Below are 22762 nucleotides of genomic sequence, written 5' to 3' on the forward strand. Positions count from 1 at the left end.
TGCCCGCGGACCACGTCCCTGGCCCGCCCAACCCCTTGTCCCTGGACTAGCCCTTCTGAGGGGCCATAGACATTGTGGGTCCCAGGCTGACCTTAAGCACAGCTGAGGCCCAGCAGGTGGTTGCGCCATTTCCTCTTTTCTCCTGGGGCCTTGGCCTGGAGATGGAGGCATTGACTCCAGAGAAGTTGGCCATGTTACTCTCAGACTTTGCCCTGTCCCAGCCATGCTCGGAGGACCTGGATTTCTTTCACTGGTGCCCCAACTTGTCCCTCTGGAGACACAGGAAGAAGGGAGTCAGGAGCAAGCAATGGTGGTCACTGGAGGGCCACGTGGACTGTGGCCCTAACCAGGCCTGGCTCTTGCACTAAGTCCTGTGTGACCTAGGCTGAGTGTCCCATGCTGTAAGATGGGAACTTGGTTGTGGGAGTTCTCATTAAGAGGTGTTCCAGATGGTCCCTGAGTACAGGGACTACTTCTAGTCCCAAAGTGAGGTGGGAGACAATGAGCCAGGCCCCAGGGATGCCACTCCTCCTGTCTCTGAGCATGGGCTTGGCTCTGACAAGAGAGGCTTCCTTGATGAGGGGCCCCTGCCCTTCCGTCCACGCTTGTGCCCTGCCTAGCCTATGAGTGCCTCTCTCCCTCCTCCCACAGTGCGCCGCGTGGCTCCTCGTTTCTCCATCCCTCCCATCAGCCAGGAGGTGATGCCGGGTGGCAGTGTGAACCTGACGTGTGTGGCGGTGGGTGCACCCATGCCTTACGTGAAGTGGATGATGGGTGCCGAAGAGCTTACCAAAGAGGATGAGATGCCAGTTGGCCGCAACGTCCTGGAGCTCAGCAACGTCGTGCGGTCTGCCAACTATACCTGTGTGGCTATCTCTTCATTAGGCATGATAGAGGCCACGGCCCAGGTCACAGTAAAAGGTAGGTGTACTGGGTGCCTCAGCCAGCTGATGTCCTCCTCTGGCTGGGGGGCTTTACATCCTCAGGTATGTTGGAGCTGGCTGATAAGGGCACAGGTGGGGCCGAAGCATCTCTTAAGATGCCCTGGCTCTCATAAGGTCCTTAGAAAGAGGATGGCTTTCTGTATTTGTTGCCTTACTGGGAATAGTTAGCCAGTACTGGAGTGCCAGGCATCATGGTAGTCAATAGTTGATTTTGCTTTTAAGGGAGGACGTGGGGCAAATGCTCTTAATATCCCTATTTTAAAAGCAAGCAATTCAAATACATCTAGCCAGGGTCACACTGGAATAAATGACAGAGCAGAGACTGAGCTCACAACCCACTCCCACAACCCAGTGAGAAGGTGGGGGGGGTTCTCTACCAAGACCCTTGGGAACAGACATATAACATTAATATTTATGATTTTTAAAAAGTAACTTTCAAAGGTTTATTCAGTTTATTTCATGTGTGAATGTTTGGCCTGCATGTGTGTATGTTGTGTTTGGCCTTCTGTGGAGGCCAGAAGAGAATGTCAGATGACCTGGAAGTAGAGTTTATGGACGGTTGTGAACCATCATGTGGGCTCTGGAAACTGACTTATGGCCCTCTAGAAGAGCAACAAGTACTCTTCACCACTGAGCCCTCTCTCCAGCCCAACTTACAAACTGGGTTTTTGGTTTGGGTTTTTTGTTGTTGTTGTTGTTGTTGTTGTTGTTGGGTTTGGGTTGGTTTGTTTGTTTGTTTGGGTGGGTGGATTTTTTGGTTTGGTTGGTTGGTTTGGTTTGATGTAGACTGTGCTGGCTTCAAACTCAGAGATCTTCCTGCTTCTGCCTGCCAAGTGCTGGAATTAAAGGTGTGCACCAATTCACTTAACTTGGGTAGGTTTTTGTTGTTGTTGTTGTTGTTGCTTTTTGGGTTTTTGTTTTGATAGAAACTAAGAGCTGGGGACACAACATTTACCGTGTTTGAAGCCCTGCATTCAATCCTCAGTACTGCAGAAAAGAAAACAGGATCTAAGCCAGGGTCACATCACTCTTACCTGGTCCTACTTGGCTACTGGGTTCCTTGGGATAGAGTCCAGGCCTCATACATGCTAAGAAGTGCCACACTGCTGGCTTCACGCTCTTCCCTTCTGTGAAAGCAGAAAGTAGCTTTCAGGGGCTCACGTTGCTCTGGGAGCCACCCAGGTCTATCAGCTGGCCTCCCGCCCTCAGCCCCTGCCAGCCACACAGAGGCATCCTCTTGTAGCCCCCGTGCTTGCCCCCTGTCCACTGTCATGGTCAGTGGCTCATCATCTTCCCTCAGGCCTCAGCACTATGAGACTTCTCCTGTTCGCCCCGTTTAAGGAGAGGCTGTGTTTTTCCCTGCTGTCCTTTTACACGATTACCATCAACTCATTTGTTGATTATTTCCCCAAAGTATAAATTCCAGAAAGCAGGGATGTGACCATGAGCGTCTGTGGCTCCAAAGAGTTGCCTAGTACTTAGTGGTCATTCTTCATGGAGCACACATGGGCCTGAGATTTTTGCCACCTTCATTTTGAGCCATGTCATGAGGTGTACTGGGCCTAGCAGCTTCATGGCTCCCTCAGAATTCTTAAGGCCAGTTCCTTGGGAGATAGTGAGCATGCATATACTCACACATACCCTGTTACACAGACTTGGTACGAGTGAGTGTAGGTGGGCAACAGGCATAGGACCAGGTCTGTTGTTAGGTGAAGCGTGTGTGTAGGGAGGTGTCTGAAGGGTGATGTGTTACATGCTGAAGGGGCCACCAACAGACCTGCCTGCAGTGTCTCAGTAACCGCCCCTAGAAGTCAAAGCTTTTCAAGCCTTTTGGAAGGTGGGTGTACACTTCGGGTGGCCGTACCCTGCATGTAGGCGATGCCTTGCATTTGTCCTCAGAGTCATGACGTCTAGCCATTCTTTCTCCTCAGCTCTGCCAAAACCTCCAATTGATCTTGTGGTGACAGAGACAACCGCCACCAGTGTTACCCTGACATGGGACTCTGGAAATACCGAGCCTGTGTCCTTCTATGGCATCCAGTACCGTGCAGCTGGCACGGACAGCCCCTTCCAGGAAGTGGATGGTGTGGCCAGCACCCGATACAGTATCGGCGGCCTCAGCCCTTTCTCAGAATATGCCTTCCGTGTGTTGGCTGTTAACAGCATTGGGCGAGGACCCCCCAGTGAGGCAGTGCGTGCGCGCACAGGTGAGCAGGCACCCTCCAGCCCTCCACGACGGGTGCAGGCCCGGATGCTGAGTGCCAGCACCATGCTGGTACAGTGGGAACCACCTGAAGAGCCCAATGGCCTGGTCCGAGGGTACCGCGTCTATTACACACCGGACTCCCGACGCCCTTTGAGTGCCTGGCATAAGCACAACACTGACTCGGGACTTCTCACCACCGTGGGCAGCCTGCTACCTGGCATCACCTACAGCCTTCGAGTCCTCGCCTTCACCGCCGTGGGTGATGGCCCACCCAGCCCCACCATCCAAGTCAAGACGCAGCAGGGAGGTAGGTGGGGGGGGGTGCATGCTGTCTGGACAGCTGACAGCAGAGGCTTGGGCACAGTCCCTGTTTCCTCGGGCTATGAAATTTGGAGCTTGGGGAGGGCGAGGGTGCCATATTCCACAGAGGTGTGGTCGCCAGGGATACAGGCCAAGCTAGTGAGAGCTTGGCACCCTCTCACTGGGCCCTTGGAGGTGTCGTGAGGCTGACCATGCCTGGGGTGGGCATTGCAGTGCCTGCACAGCCTGCAGACTTCCAGGCCAAAGCTGAGTCGGACAGCAGGATCCAGCTGTCGTGGCTGCTGCCTCCGCAGGAGCGGATCATCAAGTATGAGCTGGTATACTGGGCAGCAGAGGATGAAGACCAGCAGGTGAGCCTCGAGACTAGGAAGGGTGGAAGGAAGATATCCCCCAGCTCCTGGTGGTCTGTGATGGGCACACCTAGACAAGCAATGGGACCTGGGTTTCTCCCTGCAGTTTAATGGCTCTTGTAGCCTGTGTGGCTCTGTAGTCTGTACCACTCCAGTGCTAAAGGCAGAGCTTCTAAGTTCTACCCTTTGTTCTATTGGGTTGGTGGCCTGTGTGATATTGTCCTAGCCTTGAAGTTTTCCTGGGGCCCCTAGATCCCTGGTGGCCTTTGTGACCGTTGAGGCCGCTGTGGCATGAGTCAAGCCATGCATTTCTGGTGAGGCCTATGTGGCTGTGTAGGCTGGGGCTGTCACAGAACCACAGTGGGTCCTCCTCCAGCTGCTTGTGGCCCGTGCGGGGGACAACCACCTCTGAGTGGCCTTTGAGATCTAAGCAGTCAGTGAGTGCTCTCTGCTCTTCCAGCACAAGGTGACCTTCGACCCCACCTCCTCCTACACTCTAGAGGACCTGAAGCCTGACACGCTGTACCACTTCCAGCTGGCTGCCCGCTCGGATATGGGGGTGGGCGTCTTCACCCCCACCATAGATGCCCGTACAGCACAGTCCAGTAAGTGTCCACTAAGGCGACGCTTGTCACATCTGGGCTGGGACACCATACACAGGCATAACCCTTCCCCCTCAAGCAGGTGGGCAGTCAGGTCTGCTGAGTCCAGTATTGGACTCGAGTCTGGGCTCTTGAGTCTGAACCCCATGAAAGGGACAGGTAAGTGCCCTGCTAGTCTGTGTCCAGGCAGTGGTTGCCTTCTCTGCTCCCTGCCCGGCCTTCTGACCCACTCTTCCCCCTGTGACCCTTACACCCTGCCCAGGTAAGTTCTCTGTGACTGTGACTCATCATTATCCCTTTGCCCTCCCCTTCCATACCTGGATCGTAGCACTGATTCAGTGGGCCTGCCGTGTTTCAGACCTGCCTCGGTGCCTGTTCCCTTCCCATGGTCCCACATCTCATCACCCACATCCCCTTCTCCATACCCCATCACAAAAATTCCCTTGGGAACTGTGTAATCTCGGAGGCCTCAGGGACAAGTCCATGAGCATGTGACTGTGTGACAGTATGTGTGCATCCCCACATCTGCCTGTGGGACCCCGTGGCTTATGTGACATGACTGCTTATAGAGAAGCACCTGGAGTCTGCGTGACCACCTGACCTGTAGCACCTGAGTGTGCGTCAATGTGTCCTGGGTGTGACTGCCTGACTCTGAAAGCGCTCTAGCTCTCCAGGGGAAGGGACAGGTTGTGAAAGTGTGAGTGTGGCTTGGTGGGACTCTAGATGGCCCCTCTGTGGTCACTGTGCCGCTGTCTTCAAGGTCGCCTGTTTGATAAGATGGTCATGGGTGTGACTGGCTGGGTGTCACTGGGTAACAGAAACCATAGCATGACAGTGTTCGCTAACTCTGTATGATGTGTTGCTGTGTGTGCAGACTGCCTGACTTTGTAGTCGTAAGTCAATTCTAGAAGCATCTGCCATGCAGACTGTGGGCCAGACCCGACATGCTCTGGCTCTGGTAGCATGGCCAGAAAGCAAGGCAAGGCCTCTATCTGTAGGGCCCCTGCAGTGGACCAAGACATACAGTGTGCCTGTAATTACCCAAATGAGCTTTTAATTATATTTGTGCAGTGAGATGGGAGGGTGGAGAGGTGGCAGTACAAGAAATACAGTCAGTGAGAGGTCACAGAGAATTAAGTCTTGGAGATATGACACTTCACCTAGGCTGAAGCAAGGATGGACACTAACTAGGTAAAAGGGACAGAGAATGTGGCGGCCCTAGGCCACACATTCTACAGACTGCTGCTCCCAGAGCAGCCGCTATAGCAGTCAGGGCTGAAGAACAGGATAGCTCTGCCTGATCTGACAATGGGCAGGTGACCCAAGATGCGGAGATCACTTAGAAGCAAAATTGTTGGCTTGGCTGGCGTGGTGATAGTGGGTGTTTGAGTTATCTAGGATACTGACTGGCCAGGACCTGGTGATGGATTGAAAATGAGGAGCAGTGGGATAGGGATATGGAGGCATATCTTGTGTCTGGTGGGTGGCTCTGAAAGAGCACACTGCCCCCAGAACAGGAAGTGTGTGGAAGCAGGTATTCACCTGCTTCACCTGACTTCAGCTACCCAAACTCAAGACACTGTCCGTGGAGTGTAGAAGCGTGCAGGTGTGGTGGGGCCTAAGCTGGAGGAGGCAGACCCTAGGAGACCGGGTATGGAAGAAGACACAGAAGAAGCTTATTTACAGAGGTGGACCTGACGCTGCTGCTGCGTGGCTTGCAAGGGACTGGATGTAGGGTTTAAGTGGGTTTGGAGGAGATGTGTGGTCGCTTGGTGGGGGCTGTGGGAGGTGAGCAGGTAAGCCATTGTGCTTGGATGCCATCCAGAAGCTGGCTGCAGGGCAGCTGTAGTAACTGAAGGGCCTGTGGCAGTGAGGACGGGGTTTTCTTTGAAGGCGAGAACTCTCGAGGTGCATCCAGATGCTGTCGTGAGAGTCAGGAGGACAAAGCAGGACACGTGGAAGGAGAGGGACAGCTGGTAAAGACTTTGGGGATGGGAGGAAAGGGGCAGAGTGTGGGTGCCAGAGAGCCTGGCCTTGAGAGTGCGCGAAGAGGGGTCCTGGTGGCCGGAAAGAGAGGGAGCTGCTGCTGGGAGGCAGGCGGCAAGCTTCTATGCCTCTAGGCAAAGGGAGCTGGAGGCTTGGGAGCTGTGCAGATTGACTGCATTATTTGTCAAGTGGCAGAGGGAGCAAGATAGAGTAGACCTCAGTAGTCTCTCAGACAGAGAGCCAAGGGGAGGCCCTGGAGCTGCAGCGTCTCTGCTGCCTCAGTGCTGCTTTATTCATTACCTAGTGTGGGTCAAGCAACGGTGGAAAAGTGAGGAGCTGGGGGGAGAGAGCTTGCTGCATAATCGTGAGGATCTGAGTTCAAATCCTCAGCACCCACCTAAAAAGTAAGGTATGGCCACCTGTATACACACCTGTAGCACCGATAACATTGGGAAGATGAAATGGGGGTTTCTGGGGCTTGCTGACTGCCAGTCTAGCTTCAGGGTCAGTGAGACCTGCTTCAAGAGAAGCAGGTGATAAATGATAGAATGATAGAGCAGGGTACCTGACATCATCCCTTGGCTCTCACACACACATGCGTGCCAGTGCCTGTGTTCACATATGTGTTCACACCAGACACACAGGAAGATGAGGGAGTGAGTTTAGGATACCGGTGAGAATGGTGAGCTGGGGCTCCTAAGTCAGAGCTGAATGTTGAGGCCGAAAGATGAAAGTAGTTGATGGTGGTCCCCAGGGATAAAGAGTAGAGTCCTGGGGGCTTAGGGTGACTTGACAGAGACAAGAGGTGGGCTGTACAAAGGGAGGTGAGAGGCCACCGATTTGCCGGTGAGTCCATAGCCTGCACTGGTTTGGAGCTCTGCTGCCCGCAAGCTGGGGGCTGCTGAAGTTAACTGGGCGGGGACTGGCAAACTTGAGGTGAAAGGAAGCCCCTGTATTGGTAGCCGTGTCTAGAAAAATCACCAGGCGCTAAGAGAGCACACACTGCCTCCTGACTCCTAAGGAATCTGTTGAATACTCTCCTTCCAAACCGCAGAGGCCACTAGCCATCCCTGTGTCTAGCCCCAGACTCTAGGAGCCTAAGCACAGAGACCCTAGCCACATGGGCACAGGTGAAGGTAGTCTTAAACCAGAACAGGCCTTTGTGCTGGGATGATAGAAGTATCATCCCCAGAAGATACTTACATTCTCCCAAGTTCTGGCGTGTGTGTGTGTGTGTGTGTGTGTGTGTGTGTGTGTGTGTGTGTGTAATTTGATACCATGTTTGTGTGAGACGGCATATGCACTGGAGAGACGCTGTTAGAACGCCATATGTGCATATGAGACTGCACATACCCCGCGCGCGCTCGCGTGTGTGTGTGTGTGCGTGTGTGTGTGTGTGTGTGTGTGTGTGTGTGTGTGTGTGTGTGTCAGCGTCAGCAGCAGTATGCCTAGAGGGCCTCAGGATGGCTGGGTGAGTCTCCCGTCCCGTGTCACTTGGTCACTGTGCCTGTGATCCCCACCCTCCATTTGCCTGCTTTCCCCCCATTTGTCTTCCCCAGCCCCATCCGCCCCTCCCCAGAAGGTGATGTGTGTGAGCACGGGCTCGACCACGGTCCGGGTAAGTTGGGTTCCGCCGCCGGCCGACAGCCGCAACGGCATTATCACCCAGTACTCCGTGGCCTATGAGGCGGTGGACGGCGAGGACCGTAAGCGGCATGTGGTGGATGGCATCAGCCGTGAGCATTCCAGCTGGGACCTGCTGGGCCTGGAGAAGTGGACGGAGTACCGGGTGTGGGTTCGGGCGCACACAGATGTGGGCCCCGGCCCTGAGAGCAGCCCGGTGCTGGTGCGCACCGACGAAGACGGTAGGCTGCCTTGGGTAGCATTGTCGTGAGGCACTGGGTGGGAAGGGAGGCTCGTAGCTTCCTGGCCTGCTTGCCGAGCACCCGGGATCTTCCCTCCATGGGACCTGACAGACCCATTTCCTAAACTTAGGCTTAGGGGTCTAAACTTGGGGGAGATACAGTTGGTCGAGGTAGCCGGTGTCCAGGCCCTGGCTTAAAGGGCTATGGCAGGAGAAACAGCCCCACCTAACGTGAGAGAATATGAGAGCCAGGATTGGGAAGATGAGTGCAGAAGACCCAAGTGGCCTTTCCCGAGGTATCGACGGGATTTAGAACAGCTGGTGTGAGCCTGGGTCATTGAAAGTGTGGTACCTCACCTCTGGCTCTTCCACACAAAAGTATCCCTGCCACAGGGCCTGACGGGGAGGTTTTGCGTCAGGTCAGTCAGCCAAACAGATAACGCTAGAGCCTTTCCCGGGGGGTGGAGGGGGACAGTGTCGCAGCCCTGAAGTTAGCTGTGCACACCCTAAACCAGGCTCGGTTCCCCGTGTCTGACCTCCCTCTCTACCTGGCCCCCAGTGCCCAGCGGGCCACCACGGAAGGTGGAGGCTGAGCCTCTGAACTCCACGGCTGTGCATGTGTCCTGGAAGCTGCCCGACCCCAAGAAGCAGCACGGGCAGATTCGTGGCTACCAGGTGACCTACGTGCTGCTGGAGAATGGCGAGCCCCGGGGCCAGCCCATCATCCAGGATGTCATGCTGGCTGAGGCTCAGGTACGCCGTTGGTGGTGCTGGCTGGCGGGGTACACAGTGACCACTGTGTCACCTTCCCTCCCTGGAGCCCAGATTCCTTCCCTCCACTGCCTGCCCTCGGAGGCGTTTATGTATTTTATGGTCATTGGAATGGTTTTGGTCTACCCCCTTCCCCCGTGGGAGTTACTGAGATCAGGAGGTGAGGCCCAGGTTCTAGGGATACTTTGGGTTTGTGTTAGGATTACTTAGGCTGTGCTAATAACCTAGGCGCTGCTAACCCCTTCCTCCCAGGTAGCTGTCTAAGTCACCAGTGCACTCGGGTATCTCCAAAGACCCCAGGTTCCTTGCACACTGCGCTGGCTTCACCCTTGTAGTTTGCCGGAAGCACATTTGCTCTGGCTTTGAGCTGCGCTGTTGTCTAGGCAGTGCTGCTCTGAGTATCTCCTATGCGGCACAGCCAGAGGCAGACAGGGACTTAAAGACTTTCTCTATCCTCTTTGGCCTCCAGCCAGGGACAGAGGCAAAGCTCAGCAAATAATCACCTGAGTGTCACTGCCTCCTGACCCCCTGATGTTTATCTCCAAGGCTGAGCCTGCTAGCCCTTTCCTGTTGGAAGCTTCTGTCCACAAGCTTACAGTGAGGGCCCCAAAGCATTCTGACACCCCTAGCTTGCTGTTCCGTCAAGGAGCATGGAACACTATAAGGTTCTTTCCTGTGTGTGGCCAAAATGAGCCAGCAGGCTGGTGGCAGGAGTCTCTACCCTGAGGGAAAGGACTAGCCATAATCAGAAAAACTGGATTCCCTCCCTGCCATATGTGAACCCCATATTCTGCAGGCTGTGCTGAAGGATGGGCCCCCACAGAGAAAAACAGCCTCCATGCCTTTGTCTAGGCTACACCCTGAGCCAAAATTCTTTTCTGCCCTGAGGGTGCCCTCTTTCTTCTCCCAACCTGCAATGCTGAGGGACTCGGGGGTGGGGGCAGTGGGTGTGTTCAGCAGCCTACATTCCTGGGGCAGGTTGAGGGATCCTCACAGAGTCTCAGCGGACACACCCGCCCAGAAACATCCAGAGAATGATCCACTCCGGCCCCTCCCATCCTAGGAGTCTGGCGCCACAGCTGCAGCCACTGAGTTCTAGGAAAGTCACTTTGTGTAGTTTTTTGTGCTGGTCCAGCAATGTAAAGGGGGCTGGGCAATAAGATCGGGGACATTGTCTCCATGTTTGTGTCCTTTGTGAGAAATATACCCAAGCAGGCTCCAGGGAGGTTGTGGAAGGCAAGGCCTGCCCTTGCAACCTCCTGCCCCCTGGGATTGGGTCATTCTGCTTTGGGCCATTGGGAGACCAGATGGTGCACTTACCCAGCCTGGCCGGAGGGCCTAGGTATCCCCTGTGTGGCTCTTGTCAGGGACACTGCCCTTCTCCACGTAAAAGAGCCCATCTGTGCAGTCCAGGGCCCCAAGTAAGATCAGAGATAACTGTGATGTTTCCCCACTGTGCTTCCTCTCCCCTGTCCCTTTTTCATGGTTTTTCTCCCACTGCTGTGGTTTTCTCTAGCTATTTGCTCTCCTCTTTCCTTCCCTCCTCTCCTTCCTCCTCCTTCAGCCTCTTTCTTGTCCTGCTTTACCCCTCTGCTTTTCCTTTCTCACTGCCTGGCATAGGAGAGGCTACGCGTGAGAGCTCCACACCAGGGCTTGAGAAGCCCAGGTCTCCTGTCACGTGAGGAAACCTAACAAGAGCTGGTCCCAGCCCACTCTGCGAAGTAGGCACGATTAGGGGAGTCTTCATGGCCCTTCCTATATTCTGTCTCTCAAAGACTTTGTAGCAAAGCTTGCCAGAAGGGCAGGTGCTCAGACCACTCCAGCACCAGGCCAGTGGACAGAGGCCAGGCCAGCTATATGAGGGTGGTCTGGCTGGAGGACTCCAAACAAGGCCTGTGTTTCACTGGGCAAGCCCTAGCTCCAAGACCATGGGGCCTTCACTGTAGACCTTACACTGTAGTCCATTTACATGTTCACCTGGCATTCCTAGGCATGTTAGAAGTTACCACTGCCAGCCATGAAACTCCTGTTTGGACCCCAGGTACCTGTAGAATGGAATTCAGGGGTATGAGGTCCCTCTGTGTCACTGGGGTAATGCCCAGGTTCTGGGCTGGCTATTCAGCCTTTCTAATCGTACTGGCAAGCCTGACTCTTGGCCCACTCTAGCCATAAGTCCAGCACTTATGTTCTGGGACACTCAGCTCAGGTGACTCTAATTTTATTGTTTCAGCTAAGAGTGGAGGAGACAGACAGACAGACAGTCAGACAGTCAGACAGATAGAACGAGCTGAACAGCCATAGCAAGACTCGGCACACCAGGGTATGTGGCCATCCCTTAGTGCCGTTCCTCTGCTTGAGCTGTCAAGCCTGTCTCCATATCTGACCTGGCACACACAGTTGGTGCTCAGTGATGCAGGGACTTGTGTCTCTGAGTGGGGAGTGACCCTGGTCCGTCACCTCAGTGGGCACTTCCAGAGCTGTCCATCAGTCCTCCACAGGCCAGGTCCTCTCCAGGCCAAATCCTTCACCATCCTGTCTCCCTTTCTCTCCCTCTCCCGCGGTCAGTGGAGACCAGAGGAGTCCGAGGACTATGTAAGTAACAGGTGTGCAAAGCACGGGCAAGACTGGGTCAGGCTGGGCTCATGGGACACTCCCCCTCTCCCAGCCTGTGTTGCCAAGATCCACAGGGCACCAGCCACATCCAGAGAAAATTGGCATGTAGACATGAGCACCAGGCTGAGCAGTGATTGGCGTTTCCTCTAATCCGTACTCCTTGCCTGTCGAGCGGCAATTTGAGGCCAGTGTTCACAATCGACCAGGACCTGGCCCCTGCTCTGGCCAGACAGGAATGGAGTTAAATCCAATCCTGATCGTTAGGCCTCATTGATCCTTGGAGTGAAAAATCACCTGCTCAGGCCCAGGCTGGGAGAAGCACTGGGGAACCAGGTCTGGCAACGGTGCTGCCGGAGCCCAGGCCCTGTTAGACCCTCCAGCTTGGGCAGGCAGGGCCCTGCAAAGGGTTGTTGGCATCTGCAGTTGGCCCCACCTGAGGCTTAGAGCTGGAGGGCACCAGGGCTGGTGCTGGCAGCCCTATTCCTACTTCAGGGCGGTTCCCTCCCTTCCTTCCTTCATACTCTCCTGTGTGGCGTGGCTTGGTGTCCTATGGTGTTTCTCCGCATGTCTGGAAATGATTCCCTTTGCTGGGCGGGTGTGTGGGTAGGCTCCGCCAAGCCGGAAGGAAATGGAATGGCTGACTTCTCGGGCATCAGAGGAAACAGAAGGGAATGTGTTCCTGGGTTTGGGGAGTGCTGTGTCCTGTCTTTCTCCCACTCTTATGTGGTCTCAGGAGGGATTGGATACCACAGAACCTGGAGTAGATGGGGTCCTTCTAACTCTACAGCGTCGTGCCTTGGCTCTCTCCTCTCCTGCTGTGTGTGTGTGTGTGTGTGTGTGTGTTTGCTTGCATTAGTGTCTGTAAGTGGCCTTGCCCCTGCTAATTCGGGAGGGACTGTAGTCTGTCATCTACATGCATGTGCGTGCCAAGAGGCATGCAAGGTGCTGGGTGCGTGCAAGGCTCTGTCCTTGGTATATGTGTTTAGAGGGACCTCATGAGGTGTCACTCACAGCACAATGGAGTGAAAGAAACAGTGTGGCCCGTTGTTCTTCTCTGAAAGGAAGAATGAGCTGTCTGCCCCAGGCGTGGGGCTCCTGGGGTGGGTGGCATGCTCCTACCCACATCCCACCTGGCCTTCCCGCCTCGAGCAGAGTGAGGGTTTGTGCAGCTCCACCTCCTGAGACCCTGGCCTGTGGCCCTTGGCACCCTTGGCGACAGTCTTCAGGTGACTGATAGGGACCTGCCCTCCCCCCTTCTCCTTCAGGAAACCACCATCAGTGGCCTCACCCCTGAGGCCACCTACTCCATCACCGTCGCTGCCTACACCACCAAGGGGGATGGTGCCCGAAGCAAGCCCAAAGTAGTTACTACGACAGGGGCAGGTGAGTGAGGGGTCTGGAGCAAGGCTGGGTGGGCAGCAGGGAGGGCGGCACCAGAGCCCAGTGCGTGCTGTTCAGTCCCAGGACGGCCCACCATGATGGTCAGCACCACGGCCATGCACACGGCGCTGCTGCAGTGGCACCCCCCCAAGGAGCTTCCCGGAGAGCTGCTGGGCTACCGTCTGCAGTACCGTCGGGCCGACGAGGCGCGGCCCAACACCATAGATTTTGGCAAGGATGACCAGCATTTTACAGTCACCGGTCTGCACAAAGGGGCCACCTACATCTTCCGGCTTGCTGCCAAGAACCGGGCTGGCCCAGGTGAAGAGTTTGAGAAAGAGATCACAACCCCTGAGGATGTGCCCAGTGGCTTTCCCCAAAACCTTCGAGTGACAGGACTAACCACATCTACCACGGAACTTGCCTGGGACCCACCGGTGCTGGCAGAGAGGAATGGGCACATCACCAACTATACCGTGGTCTACCGTGACATCAACAGCCACCACGAACTGCAGAATGTCACTGACAATATACACCTTACACTGTTTGGCCTTAAACCGGACACCACTTACGACATCAAGGTCCGTGCACATACCAGCAAAGGCGCCGGCCCGCTCAGCCCCAGCATCCAGTCCCGGACCATGCCCACGGAGCAAGGTGTGTGCTGCAGTCAGGGCAGTGCCTGCCCAGATGTGACTGCCGCTAGGGACCTGTGCTGACCTTGACCCACTGACCTCTCGCAACTGCTCCACCAGCTTCTGCTGTGTGACACATCAGTCTCTCGTGACCGCTAACCACTAATGAACAGGCACCACTTTCTTGGGTGTGTGGCCCTGGCCTCTGCTGTCCTTGACCTACTACTGACCTGTGCTGCGTGATCTTCCAGTCTCTTGTGACCCTGATCCACTGATCTCTTTCCGCTATACCACCTTTTCCTAGGGTGTGCGGCTTACTGTGCTGTGGTTTGTAGCACTGATCTTTTGGGGCCTAACCTACTGACACCCAGGGACCATGCTCTGATGTGTGGCCACATGCTTCTCAGGACCACAAACCCACTGGTCCCTGGCTACTATGACCAGTGTCTGAGCGCAGGCTTTGACCCATGCTCTTTCGGAGATCTGGCCACAGGCACCGTGGCCCCCCCAGACAGCTCAGCGCTCACTGTGGAAGAACCTGGGTTAGGAGTTGGCCTGTGCGATGTGATGCTGACTGGGGTACTTGGTTGTCACCCTCAGTCCACATCCCCTGTCTTCCCTACTCCCCTGTGCTTCAGCCATTGTCATATCCTCTGGCCCGTTCTCCCCACCCCAGCTAGCCACAGAACTGACTCCCTCCTCATACCTCCACAGTGTTTGCCAAGAATTTCCGTGTGGCAGCTGCAATGAAGACGTCTGTGCTGCTCAGCTGGGAGGTCCCCGACTCTTACAAGTCAGCTGTACCCTTCAAGGTGGGTACGGAGCACCCACATTTGCTCAGCACTGCCATTCCAATCCCCGTGCATGCAGACCTGCCTGTGACCTGGATCCTTGCTGTGCGGCTGCTGCGCCCTGCAGACCTCCGGTGGGGCTCCACACCCAGAGGCACTAGCTACTCCTCTTCCCCTCACAGATCCTGTACAACGGCCAGAGCGTGGAGGTGGACGGGCACTCGATGCGGAAGCTGATTGCAGACCTGCAGCCCAACACGGAATACTCGTTTGTGCTGATGAATCGCGGCAGCAGTGCCGGGGGCCTACAGCACCTGGTGTCCATCCGCACTGCCCCGGACCTCCTGCCCCACAAGCCGCTGCCTGCCTCTGCCTTTATAGAGGATGGTCGCTTCTCGCTGTCCATGCCTCAAGTGCAGGACCCCTCGCTAGTCAGGTGTGCAGGAGAGTCCCAAGGCTGGTGGGGACCGTGATCCTAGTACTGGTGGTAAAGGTTCTGATTGTTGCTCTGTCCAAACAGGTGGTTCTACATTGTGGTGGTGCCCATTGACCGTGTGGGCGGGAACTTGCTGGCCCCAAGATGGAACACACCAGAGGAGCTGGAGCTGGATGAGGTACCTAGGGAAGGATCAGCACTGAGGGCAGCCCTGTGTGGTTGGCAGTGGCCATCTTTCCCTCAGTGTTGCCCCAGGAAACAGAATCTGGCTGTCAGCCACTCCTCTGTGAGGAGAGGGACTCTGAGGGGACTCAAATGTTTTGTGAGTTCCAAGCAGGCTTATAGAGACTTCCCCGGAGGTGCTTCCTAAGAATCCCATGGCGTAGGAATCCGTGGAGACATCGCTTCAGCTCTCAGAGTGTCGGGAGCCCTGTGGGCCTCAAAGAGGACCGTGGGTATAGAGCCCACGCAGGGCTTGAACCTTAAGCCTGAGTTCTGCTGAGCACATGAACTCTCCTGTTTCCTTCTCACATCTCGTGTGGAAACTGCTTCTGTGCGTAGGATAAGGTTATTCACGAGGCCCTTCCTCTTAGGCTGCCAGGAAGGTCTCCCTGCGATGTCAGACAGTGTCCTGAAAGGGCTGCAGCCAGGCCAGGAGTGTGGAGTTTCTTAGGGAGAGGGAGCCTCTATATCAGTTTCAGGAGCCGATATCCCAGGTTATGGCCCCAGGGGCAGTTTGCTCCCAGGCCTTGTGTGACTCTGCTCTGTTTTGCCAGCTTCTGGAGGCCATTGAGCAGGGCGGGGAGAAACAGCGGAGGCGCCGACGCCAGGCAGAGCGGCTGAAGCCATACGTGGCAGCTCAAGTGGATGAGCTCCCCGAGACCTTCACCCTGGGGGACAAGAAGAACTACCGGGGCTTCTACAACCGCCCCCTGTCTCCGGATCTGAGTTACCAGTGCTTTGTGCTTGCTTCCCTCAAGGAACCCATGGACCAGGTTGGCGTGAGCTTCCGTGACTCTCAGAGCCCTGAAACCCCAGGCTTAATCTAAGACTAGGTCCGTCTCAGACCTTAGGAGACCCCAAGGCTCTGCATTATCCCTGAGACTCCACCATCCTAGGACTAGGACAACCCTGAGGACTAAGACCTAGGTATCCCATGACACTGGGCCTCAGGACCTAGAAGCCCAGACCTAATTTGGCTTCAGTAGCTCAGTCCTGCTAACCTGCCACAAGTCAGTCTTACAGGGTATAGAGCCTGGGCCAGCCCCATGTCTCCTGGTCTCAGGCTCCTCTTTGGGTTTGCTCGGTGGGGGTGGGGGTTTTCACTGTGCTCACAGCGCTTGCTGTTGCTTCCCTGGACCACAGAAGCGCTATGCCTCCAGCCCCTACTCGGATGAGATTGTAGTCCAGGTGACGCCAGCTCAGCAGCAGGAGGAGCCCGAGATGCTGTGGGTGACAGGCCCTGTCCTGGCGGTCATTCTCATCATACTCATTGTCATCGCTATCCTCCTGTTCAAGAGGTGAGTGCTATACCTGGCTCTGGGGGACAGAGCCTGCCTCTTGCCTCAGGCACTCTCTGGGGTGGTATTAAGTCGGCCATCCCAGCCTGGCCCCTGTGTGTAGTGGGGAGGCAGGATGGACAGAAACAGCGGTTCAGTGTGTGTGCGTGTCTGTGCAGGTCCTCAGGCATGTCCGTCTGTGTTTCTGTGCATGTGAGTGAGTCTGTCCCCTCGTCAGTTCTTAGGAGCCACTGGTTCCTGGTCTCGTGCTATAAGCACTTTTCTTCTGCCACTAATTCCTGGCTGGTTCTGGCCTCCTCTCCTGCCCACAGAGGTCCAGCCTGAGTTGCAGACATGTGAAGACCCATTGTATCCACAGCTGTCTCTCAACACTTCACTCTCTTGGGTAGTTACAGCACCTGTCCCTGGGGCTGTCCTGCTGCCTCCAGATACTTTAATTGGCCACCCCAATTTAGTTAGAAAGTTTGAGTTTGGAGACAGGCTTTCACTATGTAGCCTTCGCTTTCCTGAACTGCGTAGACCAGGCTGGCCTTGGAATCACAGAGATCTGCCTGCCCCCGTCTCCCAAGCTACCCTGGGGACTGAGGGAGCAGGAATCAGGGCTAATTTGGGTAGCTTAGCTGGATTCTATTTTTAAAAACAAAACAAAAAAAAAAATTTTTTTTTTTTTTTTTTTTTTTTAAGGTGAGGCACTATAGCTCAGTGTGGAGTGCCTGCCTTTGCAGGTACAGAGACCCAGGTTCAATCCCCAGTACCACAAAAACATAAAGAATTTTTAAAAAGCCTAACCTTTGAGCCTGAAGTTGAAATGCCTGGTTAGTTTAGCATTACCTGTGACATCCTTACACCAAATAAATATGGTTCCTTAGCCCCTGGGCTTCTGCTCTGCAGCGCCTCCCCACCCCAGCTCCCAATACCTCCTCACCTGGCAGCCGTCCCCCCCGGTCTTCGTACCCACTTCTAACTGCTGGTGTCCCGGGGAGCCCCTCATCTATCCAGAATGCCCCACTGGACATGTGCTGGGCCGACAGCTGCCTGTGCTGGCTGTTGACACTGTGCTGTTCCGTGTCCGCTGTAGCACCTCATGGAGGTGTGCACTTCCTGTCCTCACCCTGCCCTCTGGACCCTCCCGGCAAGCTCGCTCCTCCCTCCGTGGAGAGACTTACAGGTGGCACTAGGGTGTCCCTCCCCCTCACTTAACCTCCCCGTTCCCACCTGGGGTTCTGATGTCTGTTCATGGAGGGCAACGCCGCTCCTGCTCCTGAGGTTGTCCTGTGGGTACCTTATCAGGGTCCCATACTTCCCTTGTCACGTGAGGGCTGAGTGCGCACCACAAACAGTGACCGTTCCTCTCTTCTGTCTTTGCCTGTCTCTCGGGACCTAGTAAACAAGAAAGGTAGGAGTCGTTGTTCCTTCTCTCCTTACACGCCCTCCCTCTACTTACCCCTGTGCATATCTTGGGTCAGCAGGGAGGGGTGGAGCTCTGAGCGGAACCCTCTTAGCCCTCGGCTTTGACCAGCAGGCTCCCTGGTTTGCAGAGAATACGCATTGGCATGAGGGACAGGCTCTGTCGTGCTTCTGGTAGACCAGCTCTCTACCTTCCACAGACGGTGCTCCTCCCTGGGCGTGTGCACGCTGCAGCCCTCATTGCTTCCCTGAGTCCACAGAGCCCTCCAGAACCCTCCCCAGGCTCCCATTTCTCCAACCGAATTCCATCTCTGCACGCTGCAGAGCAGCAGGGACAGGTGTCCTGATGCGCACATGCGTAGGCACGTTTCCAAGTTCTCCCCACGCGCTCCTTCACAGGGACTGCAGGTGCTCCCTGGGTAGTCTGTCTCTGCCCCTGTCCTTCTCAGATGACCACGCTGAGGCCGGTGAGAGGACTCTGGCCAGGGCGTCACCTTTTCTGCCTCTCCCCTGCTGCTGTGGGCATCCACCTAGATACCTTTGAGAGCCAGGCAGCTGGGACCCAGTCCCTCGCGATGTTTGTGTGTTTTATGTGTCAATGCATGTGTTTTTGTGGTGGCTTCTGTTGCCTCAGCTGTGGTACTCTTAAGGACAGCGGCCACTGTCCAGCGGTGACCTGCCTCCTGTCCAAAGGAGCCACCAGCCTCTGACCTTCCTCCCTCGCTACACTGCTCCTGTGCCCACTCCACACCTGCTGTCTCTCTGCCCCCTCCCTGCGCTGTGTTCTCTCATGTTGACGCTGCTCTGCCCCTGGCTCAAGCCCAGAGGTCCCAGGATAAGGTGGGGTCATGGGAAGGCATTTGTGTTGTGGGGCTGCCTGCGCTCCACGTTTTCACTGGCTTCCTCTTGCCTCTTCAGGAAGAGAACCCACTCCCCGTCATCAAAGGATGAGCAGTCAATTGGGCTGAAGGACTCGCTGTTGGCCCACTCTTCTGACCCTGTGGAGATGCGAAGACTCAACTACCAGACCCCAGGTAGAGCTGATTCCTTGGCCTCTTGGCTGCCAGTTCTGTCCCACAGGCCATAGGGCCCTTCATCAAAAGCCCTTAGTACCCGCTTATTTCTTACTGCTTCTTTTCCTTTTTGGTTCCCATTGGATTGACATGACTGCAGCAGCATGCATGTTCAACAGGTGGACAGGCACTGTGGGGCTAGGAGACTCCTAGAGACAGCAGAGGTCCCTGTGTTTCTCCAGGCTCTGATACAGACTACAGTAAGAGACCTCTTGGAGACCACATCTCTGGCACAAGTGGCCACTCTCTGCATCTGCTTTCTGGCCCTTCACACAGAAGGACAGGCCATGTTAGAATTGAGAAGCTGGAGCAGACAGGATGGTAGAGGAAGGACTCAAGCTTGACCCTTCGTGAGGTTGTTTGAGGTTCGCTGTGCCAGGATGTAGGCCCCAGCTCCAGGCTCAGTACCTGTCCCTTCGCCTGAGCTGCTCTTGCGTGACTTCCAGCTGTTGATTCCACTAGGAATATCACTCCTTCTCTACACCCCAGAGACTTCAGGCCTCGGCTCCCTTCAAGATGTCTCTCAGAGAGCTGGAATTGCCTCAGTGACAGTCTGCAGCCGTAGCTCCAGGGCCTGCCTCTTTCAACCCCATCCTTGTTTTTATCATGCAGTCGGATGCCTGTGAGCACACAACAATGGAATGAATGAGTGAGCTAAGGTGTGTACACTGAGTGTTGCCTGCGTGCGTGCGTGCGTGCATGTGTGAGGTTATCACTGCACTTCAAATTACTTAGAGGCTTGAAACAATAGTAATTATGTATTCTCTCTCACAGTTTTTATGAGTCAGGAATTCAGACAGGGCACGGTAGAATCAGTGTCTAACCCAGACTGCCTGGGCCCTCAGCCGGAAGACTTGAAAGCTGGGAACTAGAGTCATTTAAAGTGGGGCTGGCAAACTATGGCCTGGAGCCGAATATGGCCCACCATCTGCTTTGTGAATAACGTTTTCCTTGCACACCGCTACACCCATTCATTTCTGGGAGCCTTTGCACTGCAAAGGTCAGTTTACAGAAGAGAAAGCCTAAAGTTTTGGGGGTTTTTTTGGTTTGGTTTGGTTTGTTTTTTGTTTGTTTGGTTGGTTGGTTTGGTGTTTTTGTTGGTTTTTTGTTTGTTTGTTTGTTTTTTGGCATTTTGTAATGAACGTTTGCCAACCCCTGGGTTTGTTCCAGTGCTGGGTACCTCACAGCTTGGTGACTGAATTCCAAAGATACAGCATGTCGTGAGAGTGTGCCCTGTAGATGTAGCAGGCTGTTAGAATCAGTGAGTGAATCTGCGAGGAATTCCAGCACCAGAGCGGTGTGACTGGAGAGCAAAGGAGCCTGCTCTCGGAGGGTGCCAGGCCTCGTGGGCAACATGCAAGGTTGGAGGTGCCTCTGAGTGGAAGCACTCACTGTGTGTGCATCAAGCTAAAACCCTTGGAATATTTCCGCAGTGTTGGAGTATTATGCCACGAGGCAACGAGGGCTACACAAAGGTCTCCTTGACCAGGACCTTAACCAGCAGGCTGAGCGGCTTAGCCTTCCCCCTGAGGGACTCGGGAGTTGTTGAAGGTCCTCATCAGGGGAGTAGCAGTGCTGCTGTGGAAATACTGTGACTCTTCTCTGGAGAGTGGACCCATGGGGAAGACACTGGGGCGAGGCAGCTAAGTGATAGGGGAGGGGCAGTGAGGACAGAGAAGGAGAACAGGCTCTGGAGGCTGAGGATGGCCAAGGCAGAAGGGTTTCCGCTTGAGCCCGCACAGAGATGCAGGGATGGTTCTGTGGCTGCTGCCATAGAGAATGTCCTAGGTGCAGGAGGCTTGTGGGTCAAGACCTTTGTGCTGACGTCAGCACTGGAGCCAGCAATGGGAGTGGTGCCACGGATCATGCAGTGGTCAGAGCCCAGAATGAGCAGGCGCTCCCAGGATAGGAGAAAGGGAGAAGGGAACACAGAGGCAGCGTGATGTATGCAGAGGTATGAGCAGAAAGGGGCCCTGTCTCAAGGGCTGGCCTAGTGTGATTCTGAGAAGGGAGGGCCAGTAGCTTAACATGCTGGGTGAGAGCTTAGCATCCAGGCGTAAGTATTGCCACGGGTTGAAGAGCAAGCAGCTCTTCAAAGGAAAGAGTCCCTTTCAAATACTGTGTGACAGATACCATGGGTACATGACATCCCCAAGAAGAGAGGAGTGTGAGGTTAAAACGGATTTTTCATTTTCCGTATGCAGACCATCTGAAAATAGCCAAGGTCAGATTTTGAGGGGCTGAGGGCTAGATTGGACTGAGTGTTTGCTTAGAGTCTCAAGAGGCCACTCAGACCTGTGGTATTTGGGAGCACTCATTTCTGGAGGCTGGACATCTGTATCACTGGAAGACCAAGGGGCTTGTGGGACCTCTCCCATGCTTCCGTCTCTGTCCCTTCCTCTTGCCCTCCCCCTGCAGCCCCTGATGTCTCACAGCAGAACCAGGTGACCAGGAAAGGTTCCTGAGCTCTGCTCCTGCCCATTGTCTTCTTGGTTTGTTTTCTCCGCAGGTTCCAGTGCCCCCAGTTGCCCGAATATCTCAAGTTAGTTTTCAAAGTTCCTGTGTTTGGGGACACTTTGGCTTCAGTGTCTGTCTCCGCTCCTCTACACATTAAGCTCTTTTCCTCCTTGTTCTTCCCCCCTTTCCTCTGTCCCTTTCTTCTGGCTGTCTCACTTTTCTCCTTCCTCCACCACCGCCCCCACCATGCCCGCCTTGCCTCCTCTGGTCTCTTCTCTCCCACCCTGTCCCCTTGTCCCTGCCACCCCTGGTCTGACACACCAGTCTGGTGCCCCTGTGTCCTGTTCCCTTGCCTCTGCCTTCATAGCTTCCTCCTCGTCTCTGTCTCTCTCCCTACTTCTGTGTCACTCTGCCACCGTCTCCGCACTCCATGACCATTCCGTCCACACACTTGGTGCCCGGGACGACAGGGTCATGAAATCCCCCAGGGTGACTGGCATCAATGAGGGGTATGGGGTCTGTCTCAGACCGGTGTGGTCAGGGCCCAGCTTCCAAACTGTCTGCTGCTGCCACTTCCTGAACCTTCAGCCCAGTCTTTGAGGGAAGAAGCCTCTTGTTCCTCTTAGGCAGAGAGCCCTGTTGTCCCCGTGTGGCACCAGATCACCTGGACATGCTTCCGTGCTCTCACAGTACACACACACCCCTCGCTGGCCTCCCCTGACCCCCAGCCACCATGTTCTGCCATTCCTGTTGCCGCATGTGCTGATGTCTCCATCCACCAGTGCCGAGTGCTCCATAATCACACGTGTTCACACATGCCTTGGGCTGTCTGTGTCACCCTGCTCAGAACTCACACTGATGCCACCTGTGTGTGTCCCCCCTCCCCCAGGTATGCGAGACCACCCGCCCATTCCCATCACCGACCTGGCAGACAATATTGAACGCCTCAAAGCCAATGATGGGCTCAAGTTCTCGCAGGAATATGAGGTGAGGCACCCACCACCCCCACCATGTGTCCTCAGTCTACCCATGACAATTTTTGTCTTATCCTGGATCCCAGCTGGGTAGGCCAGGGAGGTCAAAAGCAAAGTTCAGTTGGAGAACTGTCTTAGGTGCTGGGCCCAGCCCACAGGCTCACCACAGCCCTCTGCTGGTCACCCCTGGACATGCCTCAGAAGGCTCTGCTAGGTGCAGATGTCCCGATGCTAGCAGAAACACTGGTCTTAGTAGCAGTGGCCACAATAGCTGGTCTCTGATGAGAACGGGTCAGCACTTACCAGGCACTCTTACTTGGTCCCTCATGGAGTGTTGCTGTCACAGTCTTGTCTTATATGCCAGAAAGCAGGACTCAAACAGGGGAGTAAGTTGTCCAGAGTCAAACAGCTGAGGAGTAGTGGAGCCAGGAT

The 22762-nt window shown here is 55.1% G+C and overlaps 1 protein-coding gene across 14 annotated transcripts in view; it reads left to right on the forward strand.

Annotated features, from left to right (window-relative positions):
- The window catches only part of Ptprf (protein tyrosine phosphatase receptor type F), an 81922-nt gene that overhangs the window by 50690 nt on the left and 8470 nt on the right, over window positions 1–22762 (forward strand). For 2 of the 14 annotated variants that reach the window (XM_021644563.2, XM_021644564.2), the window contains 17 exons: window positions 652–921; window positions 2876–3457; window positions 3685–3821; window positions 4282–4426; window positions 7969–8274; window positions 8833–9026; window positions 11610–11636; window positions 12923–13040; window positions 13116–13694; window positions 14387–14484; window positions 14646–14899; window positions 14984–15077; window positions 15676–15894; window positions 16265–16419; window positions 18745–18860; window positions 21409–21441; window positions 22246–22343. In XM_021644563.2, coding sequence (XP_021500238.1) covers window positions 652–921; window positions 2876–3457; window positions 3685–3821; window positions 4282–4426; window positions 7969–8274; window positions 8833–9026; window positions 11610–11636; window positions 12923–13040; window positions 13116–13694; window positions 14387–14484; window positions 14646–14899; window positions 14984–15077; window positions 15676–15894; window positions 16265–16419; window positions 18745–18860; window positions 21409–21441; window positions 22246–22343 — 3425 coding nt within the window. The remainder of the gene's footprint in view (window positions 1–651; window positions 922–2875; window positions 3458–3684; window positions 3822–4281; window positions 4427–7968; window positions 8275–8832; window positions 9027–11609; window positions 11637–12922; window positions 13041–13115; window positions 13695–14386; window positions 14485–14645; window positions 14900–14983; window positions 15078–15675; window positions 15895–16264; window positions 16420–18744; window positions 18861–21408; window positions 21442–22245; window positions 22344–22762) is intronic. The other 12 variants (XM_021644566.2, XM_021644568.2, XM_021644565.2 and 9 more) reach the window with 8 other exon arrangements.

Source organism: Meriones unguiculatus, chromosome 3, assembly GCF_030254825.1.
Source record: "Meriones unguiculatus strain TT.TT164.6M chromosome 3, Bangor_MerUng_6.1, whole genome shotgun sequence".
In the NCBI taxonomy this organism is placed as follows: domain Eukaryota; kingdom Metazoa; phylum Chordata; class Mammalia; order Rodentia; family Muridae; genus Meriones; species Meriones unguiculatus.